General features: G+C 34.6%; 2 protein-coding genes and 2 pseudogenes across 2 annotated transcripts; 1 reads left to right on the top strand and 3 right to left on the bottom strand.

The window, feature by feature from the left end:
* Positions 1-1,890, bottom strand: part of LOC110425502 (ABC transporter G family member 16 pseudogene) — a 2,318-nt pseudogene extending 428 nt beyond the window's left edge.
* Positions 1,891-5,505: 3,615 nt separating this feature from the next.
* LOC110425322 (Pre-mRNA-splicing factor 3) lies at positions 5,506-9,966 on the bottom strand. The gene is made up of 7 exons (XM_021440208.2): positions 9,495-9,966; positions 8,529-8,774; positions 8,010-8,435; positions 7,704-7,898; positions 7,463-7,617; positions 6,105-6,957; positions 5,506-5,960 (listed from the first exon to the last, which is right to left on the bottom strand). Exons 1-7 carry the CDS (start codon positions 9,873-9,875, stop codon positions 5,925-5,927), a joined length of 2,292 nt encoding a protein of 763 aa, XP_021295883.1. The 5' UTR covers positions 9,876-9,966; the 3' UTR covers positions 5,506-5,924.
* Positions 9,967-13,855: 3,889 nt separating this feature from the next.
* Positions 13,856-17,256, top strand: LOC110425321 (receptor-like protein kinase HERK 1 pseudogene; annotated as a pseudogene).
* A 454-nt stretch (positions 17,257-17,710) lies between these two features.
* LOC110425324 (putative LRR receptor-like serine/threonine-protein kinase At1g05700) lies at positions 17,711-25,199 on the bottom strand. Its single transcript, XM_089785116.1, has 3 exons — positions 24,977-25,199; positions 18,906-19,464; positions 17,711-18,278 (listed from the first exon to the last, which is right to left on the bottom strand). Exons 1-3 carry the CDS (start codon positions 25,197-25,199, stop codon positions 17,711-17,713), a joined length of 1,350 nt encoding a protein of 449 aa, XP_089641242.1.
* Between the last annotated feature and the right edge of the window lie 715 nt (positions 25,200-25,914).

Genomic DNA, 25,914 nt, shown 5'->3' with positions numbered 1-25,914 from the left:
TACTGCCCAAAAGGTTGTAACCGCGAAAGCTAATGACAGGAAAATCAACCCCGGCAAAGTCACCAAGGCGTTTGATATAACATAAGATAATCTCCTGTAAGCGTTGTAAGCGGTTTCTCTCATGAAAATGTACCGTTCTTGGAGAAAAACTGGAAGGGCATCAGCACAAGTGTAAAAGGTCGTCGACATGGCGAAAGCGAAAAACCCTATTCTTTCTTGGACCCCTTTCGGTGAGTTATCAAGCCGCCAGAATACGGTGGCTAGGATAAACCCCGTTACCATAACAGCTCCCAAACGGATACCAAACAACTCGGGCATCCTCCTTGAATTCAAGATGGATCTGTTTGACAACACCACCATTTCTTTCCAAAAAGGATTTGCAAAACTTGGAACCATGGAAGTGGAAGTGACATCATTGCTAGCGCCTGAAACAAGTTTACCTCTTGAAATGCTGGCGCTTATTGCATCTTTGAGTGACAAACCAAGCCGATCTGGCTCGGAGTCTCCTGTATGCTTCATGTTTTGCCATGACTTGTTGAATTCAACCAAACTTTTGGTTCCTCCAGGAGATCCTTCGAGTTCTCGGATTAAGTCGAGAGCAAACTCAGTTCTGTTCTCGTTCTCGGGTATCGGATGCCCAAACTCGGAGAAATATAGCGGCAGGTTTGTAGGTGAACCACTGTAAACAGTTTGTCCGCGAGACAAAAATATCAATCTGTCAAGCAAACCAAGAATTCGATAACTTGGCTGATGAACAGACATGATAACAATGCTTCCACTCTGAGCTATCCTCTGCAAAACTTTAACCACCATGAAGGCGCTTGTCGAATCAAGCCCTGATGTTGGCTCATCCAAGAACAGAATAATGGGGTCGTGAATTATATCAATTCCAATTGATACACGACGACGCTCTCCGCCAGAGACACCACGATGACCTTCATCACCTATAACAGTTTTGGCTGCGTTTCTCAAGCCTAGTTGGTCAATCAAAGCTTGAACTCGCATTTTCTTCTTGGATTTCGACAGGGTCCGAGGAAGTCTGAACTCGGCAGCGAACATTAAGGTTTCTTCGACAGTAAGCATTGGATAAAGCAAATCATCTTGCATAACATAAGCTGAAATCACTTTCAACATCCGCGACTCCAAAACTTCGCCGTTTAAAGTCACGTTCCCTTTCAAACTCCCTTTAGCTATTCTATTAGCTAAAGCATCAATAAGCGTCGATTTCCCCGACCCACTCGCTCCAAGCACAGCGAGTATCTCTCCGTCTCGAGCCTCCCCGGAGATATCATTTAGTAACGTCTTCGTCTTGTTAAAGTACCTATCAGCAGCTAGCGGGTCTCCGGTGGCCGAGGAGGCGGCGCTTCTGGTTCTCCGTCTCAAAAACCCCGGAAGCGCCATCTTGCGGGAAACCTTTACACTATAACTAAGGTTGTTAAAGGAAAGAACAAATGGCATTGGCCTCGGCTGGGTAACATCGACGAGGATTTCATGGACCGGAGTTTCGTCGCCACTGACTTCTTTCCGTGCATCGTCGACGTGTTTAAGCAATTGCCCTAGAGTCGGGAAAGCTCCAGCCGCGGTTGAAAACTCTCCGGAGACAAGCTCCATCGAGTGAGGGAAAAACTGGGAAGAAGTATTATTATCCGGCGATATATTTTCCGCTACAACACGAGACATCGTGGCTTTTCTTTTTTGACTTAAAAAATCGGCAAAAGGGTGGCGATATTTAAAGGGAAAAGAGATTTCTGGGGAAGAATGTACTGTTAACGGCCTTGCAGCTGACTTAACGCCGTTAACTCTGGTGTTTGTTTGAAGAAGAAGAAGAGCGAGGTAGAGGGAAGATGGGAGTGCTGTGGCTTTGGGTATTTTTGTGGTATGAGAATTCTCTTTCTGTGTCTCTCTCTACATATATATATATATATATAGGAATTTGAAAATCAATGTGAAATTGTTAATTATTAATTATTAATTATTTTCTTTTATTTAATAAATTTATATAATATTATTTATTATTATTATTATTTTGTTCATGCTGTTTTTATTGGGAGGTAAGAGAAAGGTCACCTAAATCATCTAATCTGAAATCTATACGTCTTTCTTTTCTAGGAAGGAAGATGAAGAGGACACGTGGATGGTTAGGATGGATGTTTATATGGGTTTTTAAGTGATGGGTAAATGACACGTGGCGTAATGGGACTTTGAGTATGGGGGAGTTAGGCCGGGTGTTGATCTACTGTGGCGTAAGCTTTTGCTTAGTCCAAGTGGATGGCTAAAGTTTAAATGGATTTCGCTGCTAAACTTGGACTGCTTAATCTCAGGTTTGATGGTTTAACTAAAGGTTTGAAGTTTAATAATTTGTGATTAGGGTAACAAATTTACAACTTCATCTCAAGTGAGACAAATAGTAAAACATTTTTTTGAAGAATGTCTATGGGTACTTCATAATCAGATTTTTATATTATCAGATTCGATTAAATATAATTAAGATACCTTTTAATCTAATTCGGGTAAGGTTCGATTTGTAAAACTACTACTTATCACGAGTTTGTCACTAGTTCATATAGTGGTTTTAAGACACTAATTATCCGAATCAATTATAGGTGATAATTTTCAATATTAAAATTAAATTTTATATTTATTTATTTATTGTTTATAAATTTTTTATAATTAATGTAATACTTATTAAAATTTATTAATTATTATAAATATAATTTTAAACTTTAATATATTCTTATGAACTAATTTTATTTTATTAATCTAGTTATCATTAATAATATACATAACAATTAATTTAAAAATTTTTAAAATGAGTACAAGCATTTAATAAGTATTGTCAAGGATATCTGAGTACAGACTCAAATAACAATTTAAAAATTTAATTTGATATTTATTAGATTTTAGTACCTTATTAAATAATAAAATTTGAGTTAAAATACTTTAAAAATAATAGGTAACTTACTCGTTAACAAGAATCCGAGCATTTGGCTCATTGATTGGTGCATTATCTCTTTACTTAAAAAGCAAAGTTTAAATCTCCCCTCCTCCAATTATAAAAAAAAAAAAAATTTCCCGTTAACATCTCTTATAATTAAAATTGACTATTTAAGAAAACTTAGCTAACAAGAGAAGATAAAAATTAAGTTTGGGAGGGTGCATTGAATTTGAACAAAATAATAAAGGGAGAAGATTTAATTAGAAATTTATTTGAGTGAATTTTCTTGGCCTAGATATGACTAAAATATTGTTGGAAGTTATGAGCCAGTTAATTATTAATCCAATTGGAGTGTGGGAGTTAATTTAACTCAAACATCAAAAGAGAACTTTCATGCATAAAAGATTGAATTAAATATTACTTGTTCTTGTTAAATATATATAATTTTCCTTTCCAAATTTAGCTTTTTATTATTTGGTGTGCAAAAAGTCTTCTTATCTTCATTAAATAAAAAATAAAAAATAAAAAAATAAAAGAAAAACAATTTCATAAACCCTAATAGAATCAAGCTTTGACAGTTTGCATATGTTTTTTTGTTAGTGTTACAAAGATCAACAACAAGTCTAAACAAAGATAAAGTCTACTTCTAAATATAGGATTTGTAATTAGTAAATTTACCAATTAGGTGGGTTGATTTCTTTCTTTTTATTTATTTATTTCTCTTTAGGAAATGTCATTTGATGTTCCAAAATAGCAAAGTAACCACTCATCTTAATTAAATGTAGGTTGAATGGAAAAAGTGTTTGTTCAGGTAATCTTTAGCAAATTATTTTGGCAAAGTATTGTGCACTTCACTTTTTAATATTTTGCCAAAAACAAAGATAAAATCAGAATTGTTGGTAAAATCAAAGGAATGTTTGCTCTCTAGTTTTGTTCAACTTTACAACTGTACAAGCCTGTACAAACTCCATATAATTTACTCATTTTTTTAATTTATTTTTATTTTATCTCAAAAAATTATACACAGACAGAGAGACAGAGAGAGAGAGATTCTTTTTTAGTAAATTAAGTTGATTAAAAGGTAGAATGAAGTAGGAGAAATTGAAAAATAAAATTTCTTTTAGGTTTGATCGACAAACGACGTTAATAATACATAACGATTATGATAATCAGATTTTAAGTAGATGGAGGAGGTTGAAGAATTATTTTATTTATAAAATGTTCAATTTATTTATTTTTTACAAACAGTATGCAAATAATAAATAAACATGATTTGAAATTTTTATTATTTAAATAAAATATTTTTATTTTTTTAAAATTTTAATCATAATTTTATGTATATTTTTTAATTTTAAAAATAAAAAATCCATCACAAACGTATAAACCATGTTAACAAATAAATATAAAATATTCAAAATACCTTTCATCTTTTTACCTCTTTTTCATTATTTTTTTAAAGCCAACCTATGGTGCTCTTTATGCTAATTGTTTGTGCTCCCTTGGAGAGTCGCGCCCCCCACCTTCGTGCTCCCAGATCTTGCACTCTCTTGGGAAACGAGGGGAGGGGTGCGGAGGGAGATCCAATCGGAGTTGGGTCTAGCGCTCCTCAACTAGAGTTGGATTTGACGCTCCGATAGTGGGAAGAGGTAAGGGAGTTTTTTTTTAACAGGAAAAAAATTAAAAATAAAAACTATAATTTATATAATACGATAGCTTTTAAAATTAATAAAAATAAAATCATCTTTTTAATGAAAATATTAATGATTGATTAACAACTCAACTTATATATTTCACAAAAAATATTTTTTTATGACCAATTGTCAGGACCAATTGCTTATTTGAAAAATTAAGTCTTGGGTGAAATCATACCTAGTGAAAATATTTTACCCTTATTATTTTTATCAGGAGAGTAAGACCATAAATCTAGAAGCTAAAGATTTTTGGTTGTGAGACCAATTAAAACATAATGCTAGTGAAGAATCCAACGATAACAAAAGCATTAATTGTTTAAATGCCAACCAGCATATATATTCAAAGCCCTCGTACACGATGCATGACAAATTTCACAAATCTGGAAGCTTAATCTTACCTTCACGAAATGCGAAGCACCTTTTTTTTTTTTACTTTAAAATGGAATCATTGTGTGTTTACTACCAGCAAAACCTTATTTATAATGAAACATGATGCTTTAACTTAGGTGATGAAGATGTAACCAAACTTAAAATAGAAACCTTATGCTTACAGCTAGGTGATTGATTGATTCCTAAGCCTGCTAAGCAAAAAGGTCTGGTTTCCAGAAGCAGAAAGGACGTTTAATTCTCTGATACTCAATCCTTTGCATCCTCAAAAGGGAAAGGGCAAACCTGAAGTTAAACCAACAAACTGGAGGGAAAAAAAAAGTATTGAGCTTGCGTTTGTGGACTTGCTTTGGGTAGTTAAAATGTAGATAAGCCACCTCCCCTTACCAAAAAGCAAGCTAACTCATACCTATAAATATAGGCTGTGAAAAAAGTGTCTGCTACTGCATGTCAATAACAGAAAATGGGGGAGGGCATAAAATGATTTGTGCATATCAACATGGGCATGTGATTTATTCAGGCATAATTTATAACTGTTCTAAGTCAATTTTCTGTTTTTTCTTTCATCAGCAAAAGTTCAAAGGCTGGAAACAGCTTTGTTATCTGTCTTTGTCCTTACAGGCTTCTGTCAGATGCAACTTGCAAGCATTGACTTGATAAAGCCGGTGCCAGATGTTGGTCAACTTTGGAATTTTTTCCTCGCATTTATGACTCCCAGAACTTTGATGGCTCCCTGCTTTCACATGTCATTTGAAATAAATGAAGTTCCGAGGTTTTACCTATGTTTGGATCAACCCCCCAGCTGGATTTGGGAACCTGGATTTACACCACTTCAATCTCTGGCTGTTGGCTGTTTTATTCATTCAACACTGTCATCATGCCTCCCTAGGTTGTTTCTCATACAATGGATTCTACACTGACATGAGATAATTTGCAAAGACGATGACCTATGACAATTGATTGCATGAAGTAGTTCTTGAAATAACAACAATTCATTGATAAAATAAAACCCAGTAGAGCAGTTCAACTTGAGATGGGGAAAACTTGAAAATGACCTTTCAAAAATCAAATTCATTTTCTGAGAAATTTACCGCGAGGTCCCAGTAATGAGCCACTCCGGCATCAGCAAAAACCTTTTTTGCAGCCGCTTCAGTGATGCACTCATGGACAGAGAACTTACTGCAACTTGGTTTGGCAACGCTGCCTTGCCAAACTAACACACACTTGTTAGGAGGTTTCTCTTCATCCTCATCTCCATCCTTGTCTTCCTCTTTCACAGCTTCAGTCCAGTTTATTCGCCTAAGCATAAGTTTTCCATACCTCTTAATGGATTTGCTTCCACCTTCCACAACTACAACACTAATACCCTCAGAAATCACAGCACAACCAGTCAAACGGTTTTCTTGGGCATTAACATCAACTTTAAAGCGGGTCTTGGGATGTGAGAGGTCATTGATTTTGTAAACTGAAACAATAGTCTCCACTGTATTTGGGTCATCAAAAAGCTTTTTCTCTTTCTTTTCACGTCGTTCAGCAGGGGTAAGCTTGCGAGCAATGTTCCTGTCTACATGAGCCTGTTCCCGCTCAGCAGCAGCACTACGGATTTCCATTTCAAGCTTAGTAGGATCTTGGGTAGCTTCAGAGCCTAGAACTTTCATTAAATTGCTCAACTTAACTTTTGGCTTGGGAGGTTCTATCAGGCCTTGTCTAATCATCTCCTGTCTATCCTTTTCCCTGGCCAGACGTCGCTGAGTGCGTAGTTTCTTCTGCTCCTTTTTGGTTAACTTCAGGGGCTGAGGCGGTGGAGGAGCTGGCTCAGCAGGAGGCTCAATTGGACGAGGATGTTCAACATAAATGGTAATCTTCTCCATCTTCAGTTTATCTTCATTCACCACACCATCAGTGATGTCATCGTAAGAACCAGAAACCAGAATAGGCAGATCCCTGAAATTTAACAAAGACATTTCACCCAAAAAAAAAAAAGCCAATAAGAGAGAAAAAGAGACAAGTAAAAGAAGGAGCACAATAAGCCACAGCAATTGCAATACCTCTAAATTTTTAAATGAGATTTAGATATGAGACTGAAAAGAGATGAAGAAGCTTTTGGGTTTTAGACATATGATGAAGTGCATTTTACATGTCCTAACTCAGCTTCAATAAAACCAACCAAACATACATGGCAAGAGTTCCAAACTTTCACTCAACTAAGAGTAAAGCATCAAATAAATTCTTTTAAGGGAAAATGAATATGCAACCCAATAGTTACAGCCTAAGCAGAAACAAATTACAGATAGCTGCATTTCTAGCTATAAATCAATCTTCCTGACATATAACATCAGCTGGATGGATTATTTCGGTTTAATTACGAACCAATATCTCCTATGTGATTTAATCAATTAAAGGTATGTAAACTTAAAAAAACAAAGTTATGAAAGGAACATTAACTTACCACCATTCTGTTTCAGGAATTGGGTCTTTCGGTTTCTCCTTAGTTATAATTCTTTCTGACACCTCTATCAAATTTGGATTTATATCAGCCTTTGCTTTTGCCAATTGTGCTTGCTTAGCCTTTAGCTCTTTTGCCTTCGCTTCTCCAAATTGACTCTGGAAGAAATAGATAATAATCTTAAAACCAGACAAACAATTAATGGAAGAGTACAAGTGAGAGTTACAAATACAAAAACTAATACCTTTAGTTTAATGATCTCAGCATCTTTAGACCATTTTCCTTCCTCTACAAACTGAAAAGTCATCCTTTTTGGTCTAAGAAGCTTATTCTTATTGATTCCCATCCTCGCATCAAAATGAGGATTTGATTCTGGATCCACCTCCAGCTCAGGTTTAAGGATCTGGAATGCATCTTTCTTTTGCTTGTTAATGTTGACCTGAAACATCAAACGGATTAAATTATAAAACAGCCTTGAAAATAGCACACAATTACACCAGAAGTAAGAAGATAACAATAATTGCATCAAAACTACAAAAAATTCACAAACCTTAAGCGTGCTAAGATTACTTGGTTTAGTCACATTTATGATATTACCATGTTCATCAATTTCCCTACCAAGTGCATCAACTCGGAGAACAGGGGCCTTGGTAGGTTTCTGAGGAACCGGAACATCTGTTTGCACCTGTCCAGGGAACAAGTTTATTAGAGGAGCAAACTGAGGGTCCTGGCGAAATCCCATCTTAGCAGCCAGCTCTTGAGCACGTTTAACAGCTTCTAGATTGGGTATTGATGCAAGGCCAGGAACAGAAGCCATCCCACCTGCGGGTGGCTTCACAGAAGCTGCAGCTGCAGAGGTAGGAGGAAGGACTGCTGCACTTGATGGTCCACTAGCAATAGCTGTAGTCACTGATGAGGCTGGTCCCAGAACTGTTTCAGTAGTCACTCCCGAACTGGAGCTAGGGCCTTTGTTCAACTACACATAATAATACCAATACAAGATGAATATTTCTCAACTTTCAAAACGTCAGGAGAACAGGAGAAAAAAAAATTAAGATAACGAACTTACTGAAGGTATTTTCTTCAGTTTCTCTGCTAGTTCTTTCTGCATTTGTAACGCCTTTTTAGCTTTGGCTAAGGCATCAAGAGAGAGATTTCCACCACTTTTCCCAGCAGCTGAGGAGCCATCTGTACTAGATCCAGTAACCTCATGAGATCCGGTAATACTATATGCTTTATTTTCAGCAGTAGAAATGAAAGGTACCTTGGTAGAAAGGGGGTGACCAGTCCTTGGTAATGATGCCTGAGCAGCACCCTGCAGGTATTTAAAAAGTAAAATTTATATCAGCATACACACTTAAAAGTTTGGCAACAGGCTAAAAATTTAGCAGAGGGAGCAACTTTAAATTGGCACAATATCAACATAACTGCACCGAAACCAGATACCATCAAGTAAACATAACATTTTAAATTGACAACATTCTGCATTTTCTACATTTCAGATCTCATACCAACATGCAATGTATGCATTAGCTAATATCTCAGGACTTATTGCAGCTTTTAGCAGTGCTTAAGCTAGCATATAAAGTCAAGTCCGAAATGGTGAAGCATTATATCACCGCAGGGATGATGGAATACAAGTAAGTTAACAAATCTCTAAAAGCTAATCAAATCATGTGATCTGATAAAATTCTACTTCCTAAAAGCCTCAGACTAGAGCAAATGTAAGAAGGCAACAACTAAGACTCCTCTGCTATCCATCCATATAAACAACAACATAGGGGAAAATGAAATTCCAACAAAGAAATTTCAAAACTTATGTACTAAGTACTAACTCACTGAACGCATATCATAATGCAACAATCCACTTCTAATAGCTATTTCCAATAAATAAGGAAGATTATTACCTATAAATGCATAATATGAAGAGAAATCACCGTTCAAATAGGTGCAAAATCACATATAGTCTACGAAACAAGATTATCCTACCCCAAACATTACCAAAATACTCAATCCAAATAATTAGAAGACTCACATTTTGAACTGGTTCACCTCCATTGGCAGCATTGGAGAATTCAATTTCCTCTTCTTCTTTTACTTTATCCCCAAATCTTCTCCTCTCTCTTTTTTCCTCTCGGCTTCCTTCTCCAACTTTAGCTCTCTTCTCTCCTCCCTCCTCACTCTCTTCCCTCTCTTTTCTCTTCTTCTTCGCTTCAACTTCCTCATAGGATCCCTCCCGATACTTCTCCGCCGCCCCATCTCTCGAACCCTCCCTCTCAAACGATCTCTCCCGTTCATCACGGCGCGATGAGGAGGATTTATGATCCGATCGCCGGTGGGAGTCGCGGTGGTGGCTTCGGTGGTGCTTGTCGTCTCGGTCTCGAGACCGTTTGGTTGCGGGTTTATCTTTGTCCATTTCTAGGGTTCGGGATTTTCCGGGGGGTTTTGGCTGTGTCTCTCTCTCCCTTTCGGCTCAGGTTCTATCCTAATTTCTACCGCTTCCAGCGAGTTGCTCTAATATGAATGAAATATTATTATGAATCCGACCGACGTCGTTTAAGTAAAGCTGTTAATCTACACCTGGTGGGGGCATTTGATCTGGCCCATTATGGTTTGCTACATGGATCAAAATTGGGCTTTCTTAACGTTAACAAATTATATAGACCTAGAGATATGGATTCTATTTATGGACTTTGTTAGTGATTTTTATTTTAACATAATAGTTAAAAAAATTAATTATTTAAATAAATTTAAATAAGTTTTTATTTTTAACTTTGTTCAATAAATTTTTATATTTTTATTTTGTACTAAATAAGTTTTTATTACTAACGATAGATAAAACGTTGTTAATAAAAAACGTTATTGTTCATTTTATACCTTGTGATGATGATATGGTAAATTAACATGTTATGGTGAATGATGGCATGACATGTTGATATGACATAATAATATGATATGATAACATAATCACATGATATTTCAACTTTTATGTTAGTATCACATGAATAAAAAATGACAAGTGATATTTTGATTAATGACAATTAAAAAGTCACTCCTTATTTTATATCATATAACATTGACATGACAAGTTAACATGTCATAATAGATAATGATATGACATGCTGATATGACATTTTGATATAACCGTATAATCTGTTCACCCTTCACGTTAGTGTCACATAAGTATAAAATGATAAGTGACGTTTTAACTAATGACAGTTAAAATATAATTTCTTATTTTATACCACATAATGCTAACATGGCAGATTAACATACGTGATGTGCTAATATGATATGGTGACATGGTCGTGTGATATTTTTACTTTTCATATCAGTATTATATGAGTATAAATTAACAAGTGATGTTTTGACTAATGACAGTTAAAATATTATTTTTTATTTTATATCACATAATGTTAACATGGCAAGTTAATATATCATAGTGGATGGGTGACGTGACATGTTGATATAACATGATGACATAGTCACGTGATATTTTCACATTTTACATTAACGTTGTATGAATATAAAATGACAAATGATGTTTGATTAATGATAGTTAAAACATCACTTCTTATTTTATATCATATAATGTTGACGTGGCAACTTAACATGTTATAGTGGATACTGACGTGCATATTGATATGACATAATAACGTAACCATATGATATTTTTATCTTCCACATTTACGTTAAATATATATAAAATGACAAGTGACGTTTTGATTAATAGTAGTTAATCAATTGTAAAATATATAGGTTTGTTTAAACGTAATAGATAAAAAAAAGTTTATTTGAATTTTTTTATATAGTTTAAATTTTTAAAAAATTATTATACCTTTAATTTTTGTTAATTTTTTTATAAAAATTTTACCTATTTTGATGGTTTTCCTCTCATAATTTAGATAAAAAATATTAAATTAAATTATAAAAAATAATTTAAAAAATTAATCAAGATGTGTTATTATAACCTCTTGAGGACAACAATGAACTGTTGAGTCTTTATAATTATTTGGGATACAAGTGAATCATTGAATCTCAATAAATTTATTTTGAATTATGAGTTGTAACATAATAGCTCTTGCTTCCATCATTCACTCAAAATACAACAAATCCAATGTTATTTCTTTCTTTAAATTACTCTCATCTTAATTAATTAATAATCAATTAATAATTGTAATTTCAAATTCTATAGGAAGAATAAATTAATTTTAAATATTTTATTTCCATATATGACAAAAAATATTTAATGGTATTTTTATGCACTTATTGTTATTGTCTCTTAAATGTATCTTTAAAATTTTTTTTAACATATTACTCAAAAAAGTTTTTAAATTATTTAAAAAAATTAAAAAAATCTTTATTCTTTTATTGCATTCAATCAAACTCTAGTAATTTTAAAATAAATAATCCTTATACTTAATAAATAATTAATTGTCATTAATAAAAATATCTTGTTATGACTTTATACTTTCGTAATGTTGATATGATTAATTGTCATTAATAAAAATATTTTTTTAACATCTTGACGTGTCAACATGTCATGTTGTTGTCTCATCACAACTCTAAATGATATAAAATAATAAGTGATATTTTTTATCATTTGTCATAAAAACTTATTTAATTTAAAATAAAAATATAAAAACTTAATTACACTCAATAAAAAGTACAAACCCCACAAGCTTAAGATATTATGCCTTATGTTTTCTATTTGATTAAATGCAATCTCCACAATCCTCCAAGCTTTTCTTTTCTTTTTTTTTTTATTTTGCTTTTATATCATATATGTTTATACTTTTTATCTTTACTTGTTCTATGAGTATCTCTCTTTACAATGTTCTCTAATTATTTTTTTATTATAAAATTTTCTATTTCATTTTTTTAATAAAATAAAAATTTTAAAAATTGACAGTTCGACACTAAATCAAATCATCCGACGGATTGATTGATTGAAATAAAGCATAAAAATAAAGTGACACAAACTTGTTTTAAACCATAAAAGCAGAGAATAAAAAGAGGTCACAGAAAAGACGTGGCGTGTGCTGATTGGCAGAAAATAAAATGACCGGGAGAACCTGGCCGTAGAGGATGCTTTCTGTTCCGTTCCCCGTCTTTGGCGCAACAGTGCTGGTTAGTTGAGAAAACGCGTAATTAGCATAATTCCGACAGCGACTAGAGATAGAACAGCATGATTTGGATGTTTCATTAAAAGGAATTTATCCTCTCTGCAGAATTATTTGTCCCCAATAAAGAAAAAGGAGCATAATTATACAAACATGTAAACAAGGCCGTGTTTGGCTCTACTTTAACAACTTGATTTTTTTATATATATAAAATTATAAAAATAATACAATTAACAAATTATATGACATAATATCAATTTTTTTTGAATTATTTAAAAAATATAAATAAATTTTTATTCTTTTACTGCTTAATCAAAATTTTATATTTTTATTTTGAATCAAATAAGTCATTATCATTAATGAGTGATTATTTGTCTATTATTTAACTTAATTATTATAAAAAATAAATAAATTCTATTCTTTGTTTTGCATTTTGTCTTGGCAATGCAAATTATATACAAAGCCAAATAAACAATTGTTAGCGTGTTTGCTAATTAAGGAATTAATTGATAATTTTTCAAGTATTCTAGATAAATTTGGAATTATTGAACCTTTTTTTTCTCTTTGTCTTGGAATTAAGTTGAACAGCTTTAGCAAATTTGTTTATACCATTTCTTTGTTCCAAAATAACTCAATAAATGAACATTATTATAAATCAAATTTTATCAATTATTATGTATATGGGATGTCACAATCTTTTAAGCCCTCTTGGTTCAATGTTCTTTCCTACTTCTTGATAAGCACTATGTTAGTTGTTCATATTGAGTCAGCCTTAGGTTTTTAGTCTCTTTCAACTTTAATTTTGTACAATGAAATAATAATAATAATGATGATGATGCTGCTGCTTAAATCTAAAATTCAAAATCAAACTCTCCTCAATTATTATGGAAATTAAATTAATACCTTTCTCAAATAATGATTCCTTAGTAGTTAAAGCAAAAATGATTCTTTCATAATGTTACCAAAAAGCTTCTTTTTTAAATTTTCAAAATTTGAATATTGTTTTATTTTTGTTTTCCAAAAATTTCGAGACTGATTTTTTACCTAATAAAAAACACTTAAAACATTTGAACTAAAATTTTCAAAGGAGATTTTTTTTATTTTCATTTAAAAAAAGAAGAAGGAAAAGACATTAAAACAACCAGACATGGCCTGATTCTTAGACTTTTTCTTACCACAGTTTTTCCTTCTTACACCAACCAAAGGCACAACAAAACTAAGCCACCAAACGTAAGACAGCTTTAAACGTGCACACGGGAGAGAAGGTGAGACTCAGCCGCCCTTCATAGCTGTCCTCCTCTTCTGCATTCAATTATAACTTTTGGTCCATTTGAACGCTTTTTGACTCTAACTTAGTAATCCACATACCAAATCTTTTCATTTATTTTTTCATCTTTTTTTTTTTTGGTTTTTTCTATTCAATTCCATGAACTTGTCAAAACCAAACGTTGATAAACACATTTTAATATATATAAATTCTTTTGAAGTCGTTTTCACATTGCTACTTTCTATCCCTTTGATCTTTCCTACGTGCTTCTACATACACTTTGAACAGCTAAAAGCTGTGGAGCTCATGAATTTGACATCTTTGTTAGTTTTTTTCTGCAAGTTGGGATTTTAGTGAAGTTCCTTTTTTTAGTCGGCAGTCTCTTCTCAATCTTTTCTTGACCACTATCAGGTGAACTTTTCCAGGTTACCTTTTTGTTAATTCATTGGTTTTGTTTACTGGGTTGTTACCAAAATGGTCTCTTGGTGAAGTTACAAAGCAGTTCTGAGCTTTGTTGCTGTAGTCATCACTCCACCAGCTTTCTCAGGTTAGCCTGTGTTGTTTAGAAGCTTCTTGTCTTTTGATCATCTCTAGTTTTAGCCATTTCCATTGCAATCTTTATTGTCTGTTCTTCTCACTTCTCAATCAGCTTTCTCATTTTCATCTCAGGTTAGCTTGTTTTGTTAGTAGCTTCTTGTCTTTTGAAAATCTCGAGTTTTTGCCATTTCTGTTGCAATCTTTGTTGTCCGTTCTTCTTACTTCTCAATATTGGAGTTGCTCTCATGGAGAATCCTGGGAATTTGGGTTTGCTTGTGCGGATTTCATCTATCTTTTGTTTAGTTTGTCTTTCAGTAGGATTTAAGCCTGTAGATAACTATTTGATAGACTGTGGATCCTTCAAAAACAGATCAGAGGGTCAGAGAGTATTTCTAGCTGATAACTCCAGTTCTTCATCTTATACGCTTACAACCCCACAACATATTTTTGCCAATTCTAGTTCAAATTCAATCTCACTATACTATGATTCAGCTCTGTATCAAACTGCTAGAATTTTCAATGGACCTTCCCATTACGACTTTTCAATAAAAGAACAAGGGAGGCACTGGATTCGCCTTCATTTCTTTCCTTTCGTATTCGAAGACTATAATATGAGCAATGCAAAATTCTCTGTTTCTGCTCAAAACTTTACCCTCATTAGGGAACTTCAATTAGGGAATAGTTCTGTTGTTAAGGAGTATTGCTTAAACATTACTTCTAATAAGCTGGTTCTTACTTTTAACCCTGCTGCCAAATCATTTGCTTTCATCAATGCCTTGGAAGTTTTCTCAATTCCGGAGAATCTCATTCCTAAAGAAGCAAGGACAATTGATTCAAAAGGTGATAACAGAAGTCTGTGGGAGCAAGCATTGGAGACAGTTGCGAGAGTGGACATGGGAAACGCAACAGTGCTTCCACAAAATGATGCCTTATGGCGACTTTGGGTTTCAGATGATGCATATCTGATAGACAAGAATCTAGGAGCATTTGTGTCAAATGTTAAGGCTGTTAATTTTACTGGAGGATTGGTTACTGAGGATATTGCTCCTGCATCTGTATATGGCACTGCCACTAGGTTGAACTATGATGATCCTCGACTTCAGGCGAACTTGACTTGGAGCTTTGATGTTAACCCTGGATTTGATTATCTTGTTCGGCTTCACTTTTGTGATATAGTGAGTAATTCTACTCAGCAAGGCATCTTTGTCCACATTTTCATAGATACACAGCTAGTAGGTCATCTTGATCTTGGTTCTAAGACATCAAATGTTTTAGGTGTCCCATATTTTATGGATGTCTGCACAAAGGCAACTGCAAGGCATAAGCTTAATGTAAGTGTTGGTTCATCTACTATAGTCGATTACCCAAGTGTCATTCTTAATGGTTTGGAGATCATGAAAATAAACAATGCTAGGGGCAGTCTTGATGTTCCAGATGTTGTTTCCTCAAGAAGTTCCAAGATGAAAGTCGTGGTTATGGTTGGCCTGGCTGTTGGGTCGTTTGTTGTTATTGTTTTGGCTGCAGTTGTCTTCCTTTTCCGCAGAAGAAAAAAGCCAGTTCAGGGGACAGAGGAACACTTTTCCATGAATAGAGGACAGAAAGTTCATACAACAGGAACTAAATGCTCTAATGGGACTGCCATATGTTCCAGCTCAAAAATAGGGTATCGTTTTCCTTTTATGGCAATTCTGGAGGCAACTGACAATTTTAGTGAGAATTTGGTAATTGGGGTTGGTGGTTTTGGTAAGGTTTATAGAGGACTATTGAGAGATGAAACAGAGGTGGCTGTCAAGAGGGGAGCTCCTCAAGGTCTGGTAGAATTCCGGACTGAGATTGAAATGTTATCTCAGTTCCGCCACCGCCATTTAGTATCTTTGATTGGTTTCTGTGATGATCAAAATGAGATGATCATAATTTATGAGTACATGGAGAATGGAACACTCAAGAATCACTTATATGGCTCAAATCTTCCTGGCTTGAGTTGGAGACAGAGGCTTGAGATATGCATTGGATCAGCCAAAGGACTTCACTATCTTCATACTGGTTCTGCCAAGGCAATAATACACCGAGATGTCAAGTCTGCAAACATACTACTGGATAAGACTTTTATGGCTAAAGTTGCTGATTTTGGGCTCTCAAAGACTGGTCCGGATATTGATCAGACGCATGTGAGTACAGCAGTTAAAGGAAGCTTTGGGTATCTTGATCCAGAGTACTTGACAAGGCAACAACTAACAGAGAAATCAGACGTGTACTCCTTTGGGGTTGTTTTGCTTGAAGTCCTTTGTGGAAGGCCTGTTATCGATCCATCCCTTCCAAGAGAACAGGTGAATCTAGTGGACTGGGCAACAAAGTCTTACAGGAATGGGAAATTGGAAGAAATTGTGGATCCTATTCTTGTTGGAGAAATAAAACCAGACTCCTTAAGGGCGTATTGGGAAATAACTAAGAAATGCTTGCAAGAACATGGGATTCATCGGCCTTCAATGGGAGATGTCCTATGGAACTTGGAGTCTGCACTTCAACTCCAAGGTAATGAACAAAAACCCAATCACAATGGTCAGCTATCTTCTCAAGCGAGCCATGTCAGCCGCTTGGAAACAAGTCTAGAATTCAGCAGAACCGGTAGTGTAGGCGACCTTGCTGGTATTTCAATGAGTACAGTCTTTGCTCAAATGGTGAGAGAGGATAAGAGGTAGATCCTACCCAAAACTCTTTCAAGTTCATTATCTTGAGCAAGATGAAACATTATTATACTGTACAGGAGGAACTGCATTCCACTTCAGGTTTTTTCTCATTTCTGTAATCCACCATGTAAGAATCAGCTTGCTAGTAGATAGTTAAGAGCTTGGCTTGCCCTCTTGGAGTAAGGGTTGCTACACTTGTTATCTTATTAAGATTTCCTTTGATTGATCTTTTTATTTTTTTTATCTTTGTTTTCTTATTTATTTTTTTTAATTTCTATATTTTTGTTTTTTATTATAAAAATAAATTTAAAAAATATCAAACAAAAGGACCTTAAAATTTTTAGAACAAATTATAATTTGTAAATCAAATATTTTCAATAAAATTATATCAATGGTTAAAATTTAAAAAAAAGTCTCGTGTTTAAATATTAAAAAAAAATTCGACTTACAATGTCTGAGATAGAAGTTGTTATTTTTTGTTTCAAGATTAAATAATTTTTTAAATATTATTTATGATAAATTTAATGGAATGAAAATGGAAATTTAGTTATTAAAAAGAAAAAGTATACATTTTTGTAATATGAGAAATAAAAGTACTAATGAAGAAGAAAAATACCTTGGGAGGACCAATTTTGCCTCAATTAAAGAGTAAAACAACAAAAATATGAATTAAAATGACAAAGGTTAATATCAGAGGATCATATGCACCGACAGTGAAACCTCTATCATGATCTTGAACATGATCAACGGTGGCGAAAACTTCCATCGCACTGATTATAGGAGGCAACGTGGATGAATCGGCAGCCGCCAACGTTACATTAGCCGTAGTATCCACAAGGATTTCAGGGTACACTGTTACCACCTTACATTGGCTGACTTCTACTGTCACCGTGGCCTTCCTCACACCATTGACGTAAACATCGACGATCCTCGTGTCGTCGGGGGAAGGCCTGATCGCCATTTCAGTGAAATAGAATGCGAAATAAGCTGATTGTGGGGTTGATTGAGGGGGAAAATCGACGGTCATGATTATCGGAGAGGACGTGAAGAATGATGCGGTGGAGGTGCGTAACACTGAATCGGGAGGGTCATTTTGTAATTGGGGGTTAGAACCTGGTAAGGTCGTTAGTAGGTTATAAATTGGTGGGGTGGGTCCAGCTGCCCATATTCTGTTGTGCTTTTCATCATATAAATTGCTAGTGTACCTGTATACAAAATCAGAAGAAATTTTTCATGCATGTGTATACATATATATATATATATATATATATATATGATCTTGTCTGGTAAATAGTTAATTTTTTTTTCATCTTATAAATTTATTCCATTCATTTTACCATTCAAATACAAAATTTTCAAATTAAAGTTTATTCTAACGTTAGGTGTCCTCTTAAGAATATTATTTATTTATAAATGGTTATGACATAATATAATAATAAATAGAAAAACTTAAAACACTAAATAAGTTTATGAATTTTCACATCTTACTTAAATCAGTTTTTATTTTATTATTATATTTAAATAAATTCATATGATATGATTTGTATTTAGAAAAGTCTTTATATTTATGAAAATATGTCATTTTTATTATGTAACCTTAATTGGTATAAGGTCCAATACTAGATAACATCTTTTGCACATATGGATGTTGATGCGGTTTTTTAACATGACAAAATTGATTAAATCAAAATTTTTTTTAAAGATATACTTGTTTTAATTAACTAATTTTATCACATTAAAAAAATTATATCATCTATCTCAAGATGTCGGTTATGCCATGTAACATCTTTTCCTCATGGAAGTGATGTGTAATTTGAGCAAATTTGACATACCTGACCTCAACACCAGCAAAATTGGTTCTATTGACTAGAAAAAATGTAGCATCACTCTCCATTTGTGGGTACAAGTTTGGGAACATACTGAGGCCTAATGGCACGGCCTCTAGGGAAGAAACGAAGGGCACCTCGCCATCCCTGGTTTGATTCAAGCACACGTTAACAGAACTTGAACCACGAGTTGCGTACATGACCTCCTGGTACACCGGTGTTATAGTTGACGATGTTGTGGTGACTGTCGACCATTTTTTGCCGTCAACCTCGAGATCGAACGTCGGAGGATGATCGAGACCATCGTAGTCACCGTAGACAAACCCTGCCCGAATAAGGTATCTTATGATTTTAGGGTCTGTTGGCAAAGTGTAGCAATTTTGATCACTTGGATTTGGGAAATATCGGAGGGTAGCCATTTCTGTATGGGTGAGCACCTGTTTCTGAATCCGTTTGTTTTTGCCAGCTTTAGTGAACCCTTCGTCTGTACTCCATGGAAGCCCATTGTCTCCAGTCTCTAAAGCGTCATTGCCACAATCAATGTTTATCCATCCAGCCGTTGACACTAAAACAATAACAGGATGGGTTATAGTATATTTATTATTCCATAAGATGAGAAATAATCGAGTTTTTTTATCAAATTTAATCATGAATAAATAATTATATAAATTTCGATTCGAATCTGTTATCATAAATAATATAATTGTAAATTCGATACGACATTGCAATTATACTTCAGAAACATCATTAAACTCTAAGATCATCTAAAGTAATTATGGCATCTGTAGGTGCCCTCTTTTACAGTTACAAAATAAGACTCCCCTCTAGTCAAACTATACAAGACTGATCCCACTAGAGCACATTTGCCCCTGTCAAAAACGAAATCATGCACCCCTGCATTCACCCCGGACATTGTAACCGCAAATCTATGACACTAACAAAACTCAGAAGCAATTTAACTCGGCAAGAATCAAGATATAGAGATTATAGTGGACCTTCTACAAACAGCAGGCTATTCGTTTTGCTCGACGTGCACATCGAGAGAAGAACCCTATTTGCTACGCAATTAGAAACCATATTATTTCCATGTCACCCTTACATGCCCCAAGAGCTTACCCCTGTTCCTACATTCTGATTAACCCAAATTGCCTAGAAGGAAGGGAAAAAAAATCCAACTCCAAAGTTAAAATAGTTACATTACCTTGACAAGAAGTGGTAAAGAATTGAAATGCCAAGCAAAGAATCCATAATAAGTTCTTCATTTTTGTGAAGAAAGACAACAAGGGGGGTGGGGGTTGGTTGTATTGGAGTCCAATGTATGCTTCTTTATATATGGGAAGCAAAAACTAGGAAGGAATTAGTCAAAGGAGATGTTGAATTAACAAGTACAATGTTTGCTTTGTAATGTCCACCATCAAAAGCTAGCTTTCGAAATCTGCTTGTTTGGTTACATCGACTGCCAAAACCTTTGTACTAATATCCAATCTCCTTCAATTGCTATATTGAAGTAAATAGCAATAAAAGAAACATACAAGAAGAATCCAAATCATTAACCTAGAAGTTTCTTTTTTAATTCTCTTCAAATTTTGGATCTACCCTTTGTCCAATAGAAGAGATTAGAGCAATTTTTGGTTAATTTTGGGGTTATGGTAGAAGATAGATATACCCCACTTGTTTTGTATCCTTATTGTATCGATACAGTTCATTATGAAAGTTAGATTTTATTTCAAGATCAGTTCATCCACTGTCTTAAACGAGGAAGAATCGACAACCAAGGTTTAGGATGAGAAAGGCCGGCCATTCACCCATTGGGTGGTATCAGGGAGGCCTCCAAGAGATTTCGATACAATAAGGAGAGGAAAATCATCATATTTTTTTTGTTGTTTTCATATGGAAGCTGAAGCTCAGTGCATGAACAAACCTTGATGGAAAACAAGAACAATCAAAATACCAGCAGTCCTAAGATAAGATTTCAAGACTTCTCCTTAGCCCTTGGATCTCCGAATCCAGTTTCTTCATGACCCTGTAAAAGAGGATGGAAAGCCATGTTTAGCCACTAGATCATCTTCTCGCGGGTTGTTCCATTATAATCATACCAAGATAATTGACTCTTATTGATCTCCCGGTTCCCCATTACTTTCACAAACAGCCCAAAACTACCCCAAAACCATCCATCACTTCGAGAGAAAAAGATTGCTCTTTGAGAGTGAGAATGCTCAGAAAATAGTAGAGAGATATATATATATATATACATGCTTGAGAGGAGAGAAGGGAAGACAAGACTGATCAGGCAATTTAATCAAGTAATTATCATGTACATTCACCACCTCAGTGTTAATGGAAAGATGAACAAATATGATTAGGATTGTTTCGAATTAAAGAAAATGGTTTGTGATTTTGAAACCAAGAATCCCATATTGGATACGTTGCCAAATAATCTTATTACTGTATAGGAGGGACTGCATTTCACTTCAGGGTTTTCTCATTTCTGTCATTCAACTATGTAAGAAAGGCTCCAAATTCTTTAATGTCAGCTTTGCTAGATTTGATATTTGTATGCAATATATATGCCTCTAGTTTTTTGCTTCTATTCTAGAAATATTATGTCAAATGTCCTGTTCTTGATTGGGATTTTCTTACTTGGAATAATTATCATTATGGATATAATATTAAAAGGCAGCGGAGGTCACTCTTTTTTAAAAACAAATTATAATTTGTAAATCAAATATTTTCATTTAAAATATTTCTATGGTTAAAATTTATAAATTTCAATATAAAAAATCTTATGTTTAAATATTAAAAAATAAGATTCAATTTATCACGTATGAGATGGAAATTTTTACTTTTTATTTTAATGTCAATGAATTTAATGAAATGAAAACAAGAATTTATTCGTTAAAAAGAAAAAAAAGCATACATTTTTGTAATAATAGAAATATAAATACAAAATGAAGAAGAAAAATACCTTAGGAAGATCACTTTTGCGTCAGCTCTAAGGCTCTAACCCAACCACACACCACCTCTCTACCACGATGGTTCCTGGGTTTCTCTCCCGGCCTTCCTTTCCCGAGCCACAACTCCTTATCACTTTCCCCTTGTTTGAAACCCAAGAAAATTAGCTTGTTTTTGATGCCAACCAAACAAAATTAGCCTTTTTTAAACGCCAAATTGCCCAATAATATAAAAACCTTTACCTTATGTCACAAAATCTTAGATTTCAAATTTCAAATCTCAAATCTAATATCGTTTTTTGCTTCATTCAAAGCAATTGTATTAGAATGGCTGATTTTCGTCTTTCAAATTTTTGTCAATTTCGATTAATGAAAATTGTAACTGAAAGCGCTAAACTAATAGTTCAAGTTGGAAAACATAGACAATGCATATAACAAGGATTTGTAGCATTGGACTTGAATTTTTTTTTATGAATAGCTCAAAAGTACATCGCATTCACAAGTTTAATTAACAAATTTGTGTTCATGTTAAGTCTTTGTAAGAAAATGAAGATGGATGACACTAAAATTTTGTATTTCATTCTCTTTATCGAAGATTATTCTTCCGTAGTTGATGTTGCTATGATTAAAAAACATTACAAAGAAAAAACGCTTATGTTATATCCGAACAAAAATGATTGGATTGCGGCTGAATATGCTTTCAAGATTGTTCGTCAGATTTGAAAAACTCTTTTATCTTATTATAATAAAAGAAAAAAAAAACTAAAAAGAGATAAAGTTTATTGGTTTGGATTAGATTAATCTTTTTATGTATTCAAATTTTTTATGAATAATTTGTAATTAGTCTTTATTTTGTTATGATTTTGTTCATTCACAGATTGAATTTGAGTTTGATTCTTAAGTTCAATCTAATCGCAGTTATACTAAAGCATTCCATTCTACCATCATCAATCCATAAGTATGCAGGGTAAATTGAAGCAAATTATTTGAAGAATATTCTAACGTGGGACTTTTAGGCTGTGGATGTTCTCAGATGATGTTTACTTACGCGGATTGCATTGATGCTGCGAAGTCTTCTAGGGAGCTGTCCTCTAACTTAACGCTGCAGGAGACAAGGTCTCCAATGAGTGGTTTGTGGACACGGTCTCTTAACGAGTGGTTTGTGAAAAGAACAAGACAGGACTATTTAAGTACTTCGAGACGATTTACAGTGAAGAAGTACAATAAATTAAGACATTCTTTCGAGTACACAGAAAGAAATGAGACAACCGCAGTTGACTTGGTTGGGAGAATTGATGCATTCATAAAGCTGTCTCGAAGTTGACCGCTATCAAAATCTCCGTTGAAACTGTTGTCTATGAAGAGCTGAGATTCATCATTTAAGAGGAATTTCATTGAGCTTACTTAGCAAGTTTGAGCCTACTGTGTAGCTGCAGTTGAATCTACCGGCAGGCAAGTTCAATAGAAGAAGAATCCAAATCATTACCTAGAAGTTTCCCCTTTAGCTCCCTTCAAATTTTGGATCTACCCTTTGTGCAATAGAAGAGATTAGAGCAATATTTGGTTAATTTTGGGGTTATGGTAGAAGATATTTATACCCCACTTGTTTTGTATCCTTCTTGTATTCATACAGTTCATTATGAGAGTGAGATTTTATCTCAAGATCAGTTCATCCACTGTCTTAAACGAGGGAGAGAATCGAAAACCGAGGTTTAGGATGAGCAAGGCTGGCCATTCACCCACTGGGTGGTGTAAGGCCAAGAGAATTCGATACAATTAGGAGAAGAAAATCCTTTTTTGTTTTCATATGGAAGCTGAAGCTCAGTGCATGAACAAACCTTAGATGGAAAACACGAACGACCAAAATACCAGTAGTCCAAAGATAAGATTTCAAGACTATGGTTTGCTACATGATACGTAACACTTAATAATTTAAGACTGGTAATGTAATTCTTCAGGAGTAGCAGGCAGTAGTGGAGTTGCTAACAAAGCGGTTTTGGGTTGTGGTGAAATATTTGTAACATGATCATCTTTCATGGAAAGTGATGGAAGCTGAACAAGAGGTTCTAATTCCATTGAAGATTCCATACAATTAATCTTCGTATGATTTTAATGAAAACAGATAAATCAGGCAGAGCACCTGCTGCGTTGATGTCCAGTAATGGTGATACAACTCAGAAACACAGGCACCCAACTTCCCCACACAATAATCTATTGCACACAAAAGAACACCGCCTTGACTACTACATAGGAACTGGATATACAAGGAGAGGGTAAGAAATTTAAAACAAGGTCGAGCAACTGGTACCCTGTTTTCCATTCTTGCAATGTCTCTCATACCATTCCTTTCCTCAGCATTTCATTGTAGCACAACACCTAGCCACAGAACTCTCTGGCATGACAGCACACATAACCTTAGCCATAGACCTGCAGCAGTTTCTCCCCTCTATTAACCCCCGCTTTAGCTAACTGGTCTGCCCGATCATTAGCCGACCTTGGTATATAGACAACCTGCTACTCAATGGCTCTACCTTTGCTTTTTTATGTATGGTTTTTTGCAATACAGTTTCTAGACCTGCCAAAATATTTGATAATAATAATAGCTTTTCCTTGCAAGATTCAGGAGAAATTAAATTTTTTGCAAGGCTTATATGATCAATAAGATAAAGCTATGTGGCAATAGGATCAAGTTCTACGTCACTTTTTCTGATCACTGTTCTTTGGCTAGGGGGGAGCAAAGGAAAGTATCCAAGACTTTATAGCCTTCATCAAATTACTGGCAATCCATACTTCAAAGTTCAAATGATCCTATGGATTTTCTCCACTGTAAATTATATGATCCACCGTATTAATCTTTGTGTCCACTTGCTCAAAAGTGGTGTAATTGAAGTTTAAGATTACAGTACTAATAATGACCACCACCCTCACGTCCTTTGGAGAAGTATTTATCATTGCAGTGTTGTATGAGAAAAACATGGCCAACATACACATTCCAAGCTCGAACTCCAAGGGGAATTTGCTGGTGAGGATTTTGATCATGTAAAGAGAGACCGAGAACCCTACTGAGTTGACAACCGCAAAGAAATAAAATGGAAACTCCACTAGAGGTGCCCAAAATAGACCAACCTGCAAGATGTTTCTTACCGATAGTGGCGCTATGACTATCATTTTGGTTTGGGAAATAATTATCTTGCCATGTCCCATCTGGAGGATTGAATGCAACTTGGAAGGTTGCAGATGCCACCAAAGCAGCTATAATTAAGAGTGTGCCGCGAGCTCTTTTGGTTGCAATTTCTCCTGGTTGCAATTGATTAGTCTCTGAGAGGGTTCGAGAGTCCAAGGGGGCCATTGGAGAGAGGTTCCCTTGCCCTTAAAGCTCCAGCACCGCTAAGGATGTCGATGATTTCTCTATCGCCAGCTTCACTTGGGAACAACAACAGCATATCAAGGGCAGAGAGATTGCTTTGATTGACAGCATTTACATCCAACAAGCCTGAAGTAAGCCTTTCGTTGTCAAGTAATAATTCTATGACCTTTCGTTGAAGTAAGCTTGTCTATGCATTTTAAAGATTAGTACGACGTACTGTGAGAGGAAATGAATATTTTTCGGGTTCTTCAAATCCTGGTGATACCTAAAAAAAATTGTAATTCCTATGTCCCAATGAGTAGAATCCCAATACAATTAATTGTTTATTGATTCTACTAATTAGGACATGGGAATGGCAATCAGTTTAGGTAACCCAAGGGATATTCGAAGAACCTGGAAAATGTTCATTTCCTTTAATTTTATATAATACTAATCTTTAGAACCTGTAAAAGGGGATGGCAACCCTGCTTTGGCTTTAGACCAACTTGCTTCTATAGCCCTCCAATCTCTGAATCCAGTTTCTCCATGACCCTGTAAAAGAGGATGGAAGCCATGTTTAGACGTTTCACCAACAGCCCAAAACTACCCAGAACTTCCATCACTTAAAGAGAAAAGGATCGCTCTTTGAGAGTCAGAATATATATATACATATATACATAAATATATGCGCTTGAGAGGAGAGAGGGAAAGACAAAAC

The sequence above is a fragment of the Theobroma umbraticum genome, unplaced genomic scaffold (genome assembly GCF_002168275.2).
Source record: "Theobroma umbraticum cultivar Fairchild unplaced genomic scaffold, ASM216827v3 scaffold_81.0, whole genome shotgun sequence".
Taxonomy (NCBI): Eukaryota; Viridiplantae; Streptophyta; class Magnoliopsida; order Malvales; family Malvaceae; genus Theobroma; species Theobroma umbraticum.
The sequence above is the reverse complement of the archived record's forward strand: the minus strand, read 5'-3'. Positions and strand labels throughout refer to the sequence as shown.

What these genes read in the sequence shown, in the direction of transcription:
- LOC110425324 (XM_089785116.1), bottom strand. Translation starts at nt 25,199, where the DNA reads ATGGCCCCCTTGGACTCTCGAACCCTCTCAGAGACTAATCAATTGCAA. An exon ending in CGGTAAGAAACATCTTGCAG is followed by an intron (nt 19,465 to 24,976) that starts GTTGGTCTATTT and finishes TTATTGTTTTAG; the next exon opens with TGTCAACGGCTGGATGGATA. An exon ending in TTTGCTGGTGTTGAGGTCAG is followed by an intron (nt 18,279 to 18,905) that starts GTATGTCAAATT and finishes TTTTGTATACAG; the next exon opens with GTACACTAGCAATTTATATG.
- LOC110425322 (XM_021440208.2), bottom strand. Translation starts at nt 9,875, where the DNA reads ATGGACAAAGATAAACCCGCAACCAAACGGTCTCGAGACCGAGACGAC. An exon ending in AACTGAAGAAAATACCTTCA is followed by an intron (nt 8,436 to 8,528) that starts GTAAGTTCGTTA and finishes TATTATGTGTAG; the next exon opens with TTGAACAAAGGCCCTAGCTC. An exon ending in CTCATTACTGGGACCTCGCG is followed by an intron (nt 5,961 to 6,104) that starts GTAAATTTCTCA and finishes CAATTGTCATAG; the next exon opens with GTCATCGTCTTTGCAAATTA.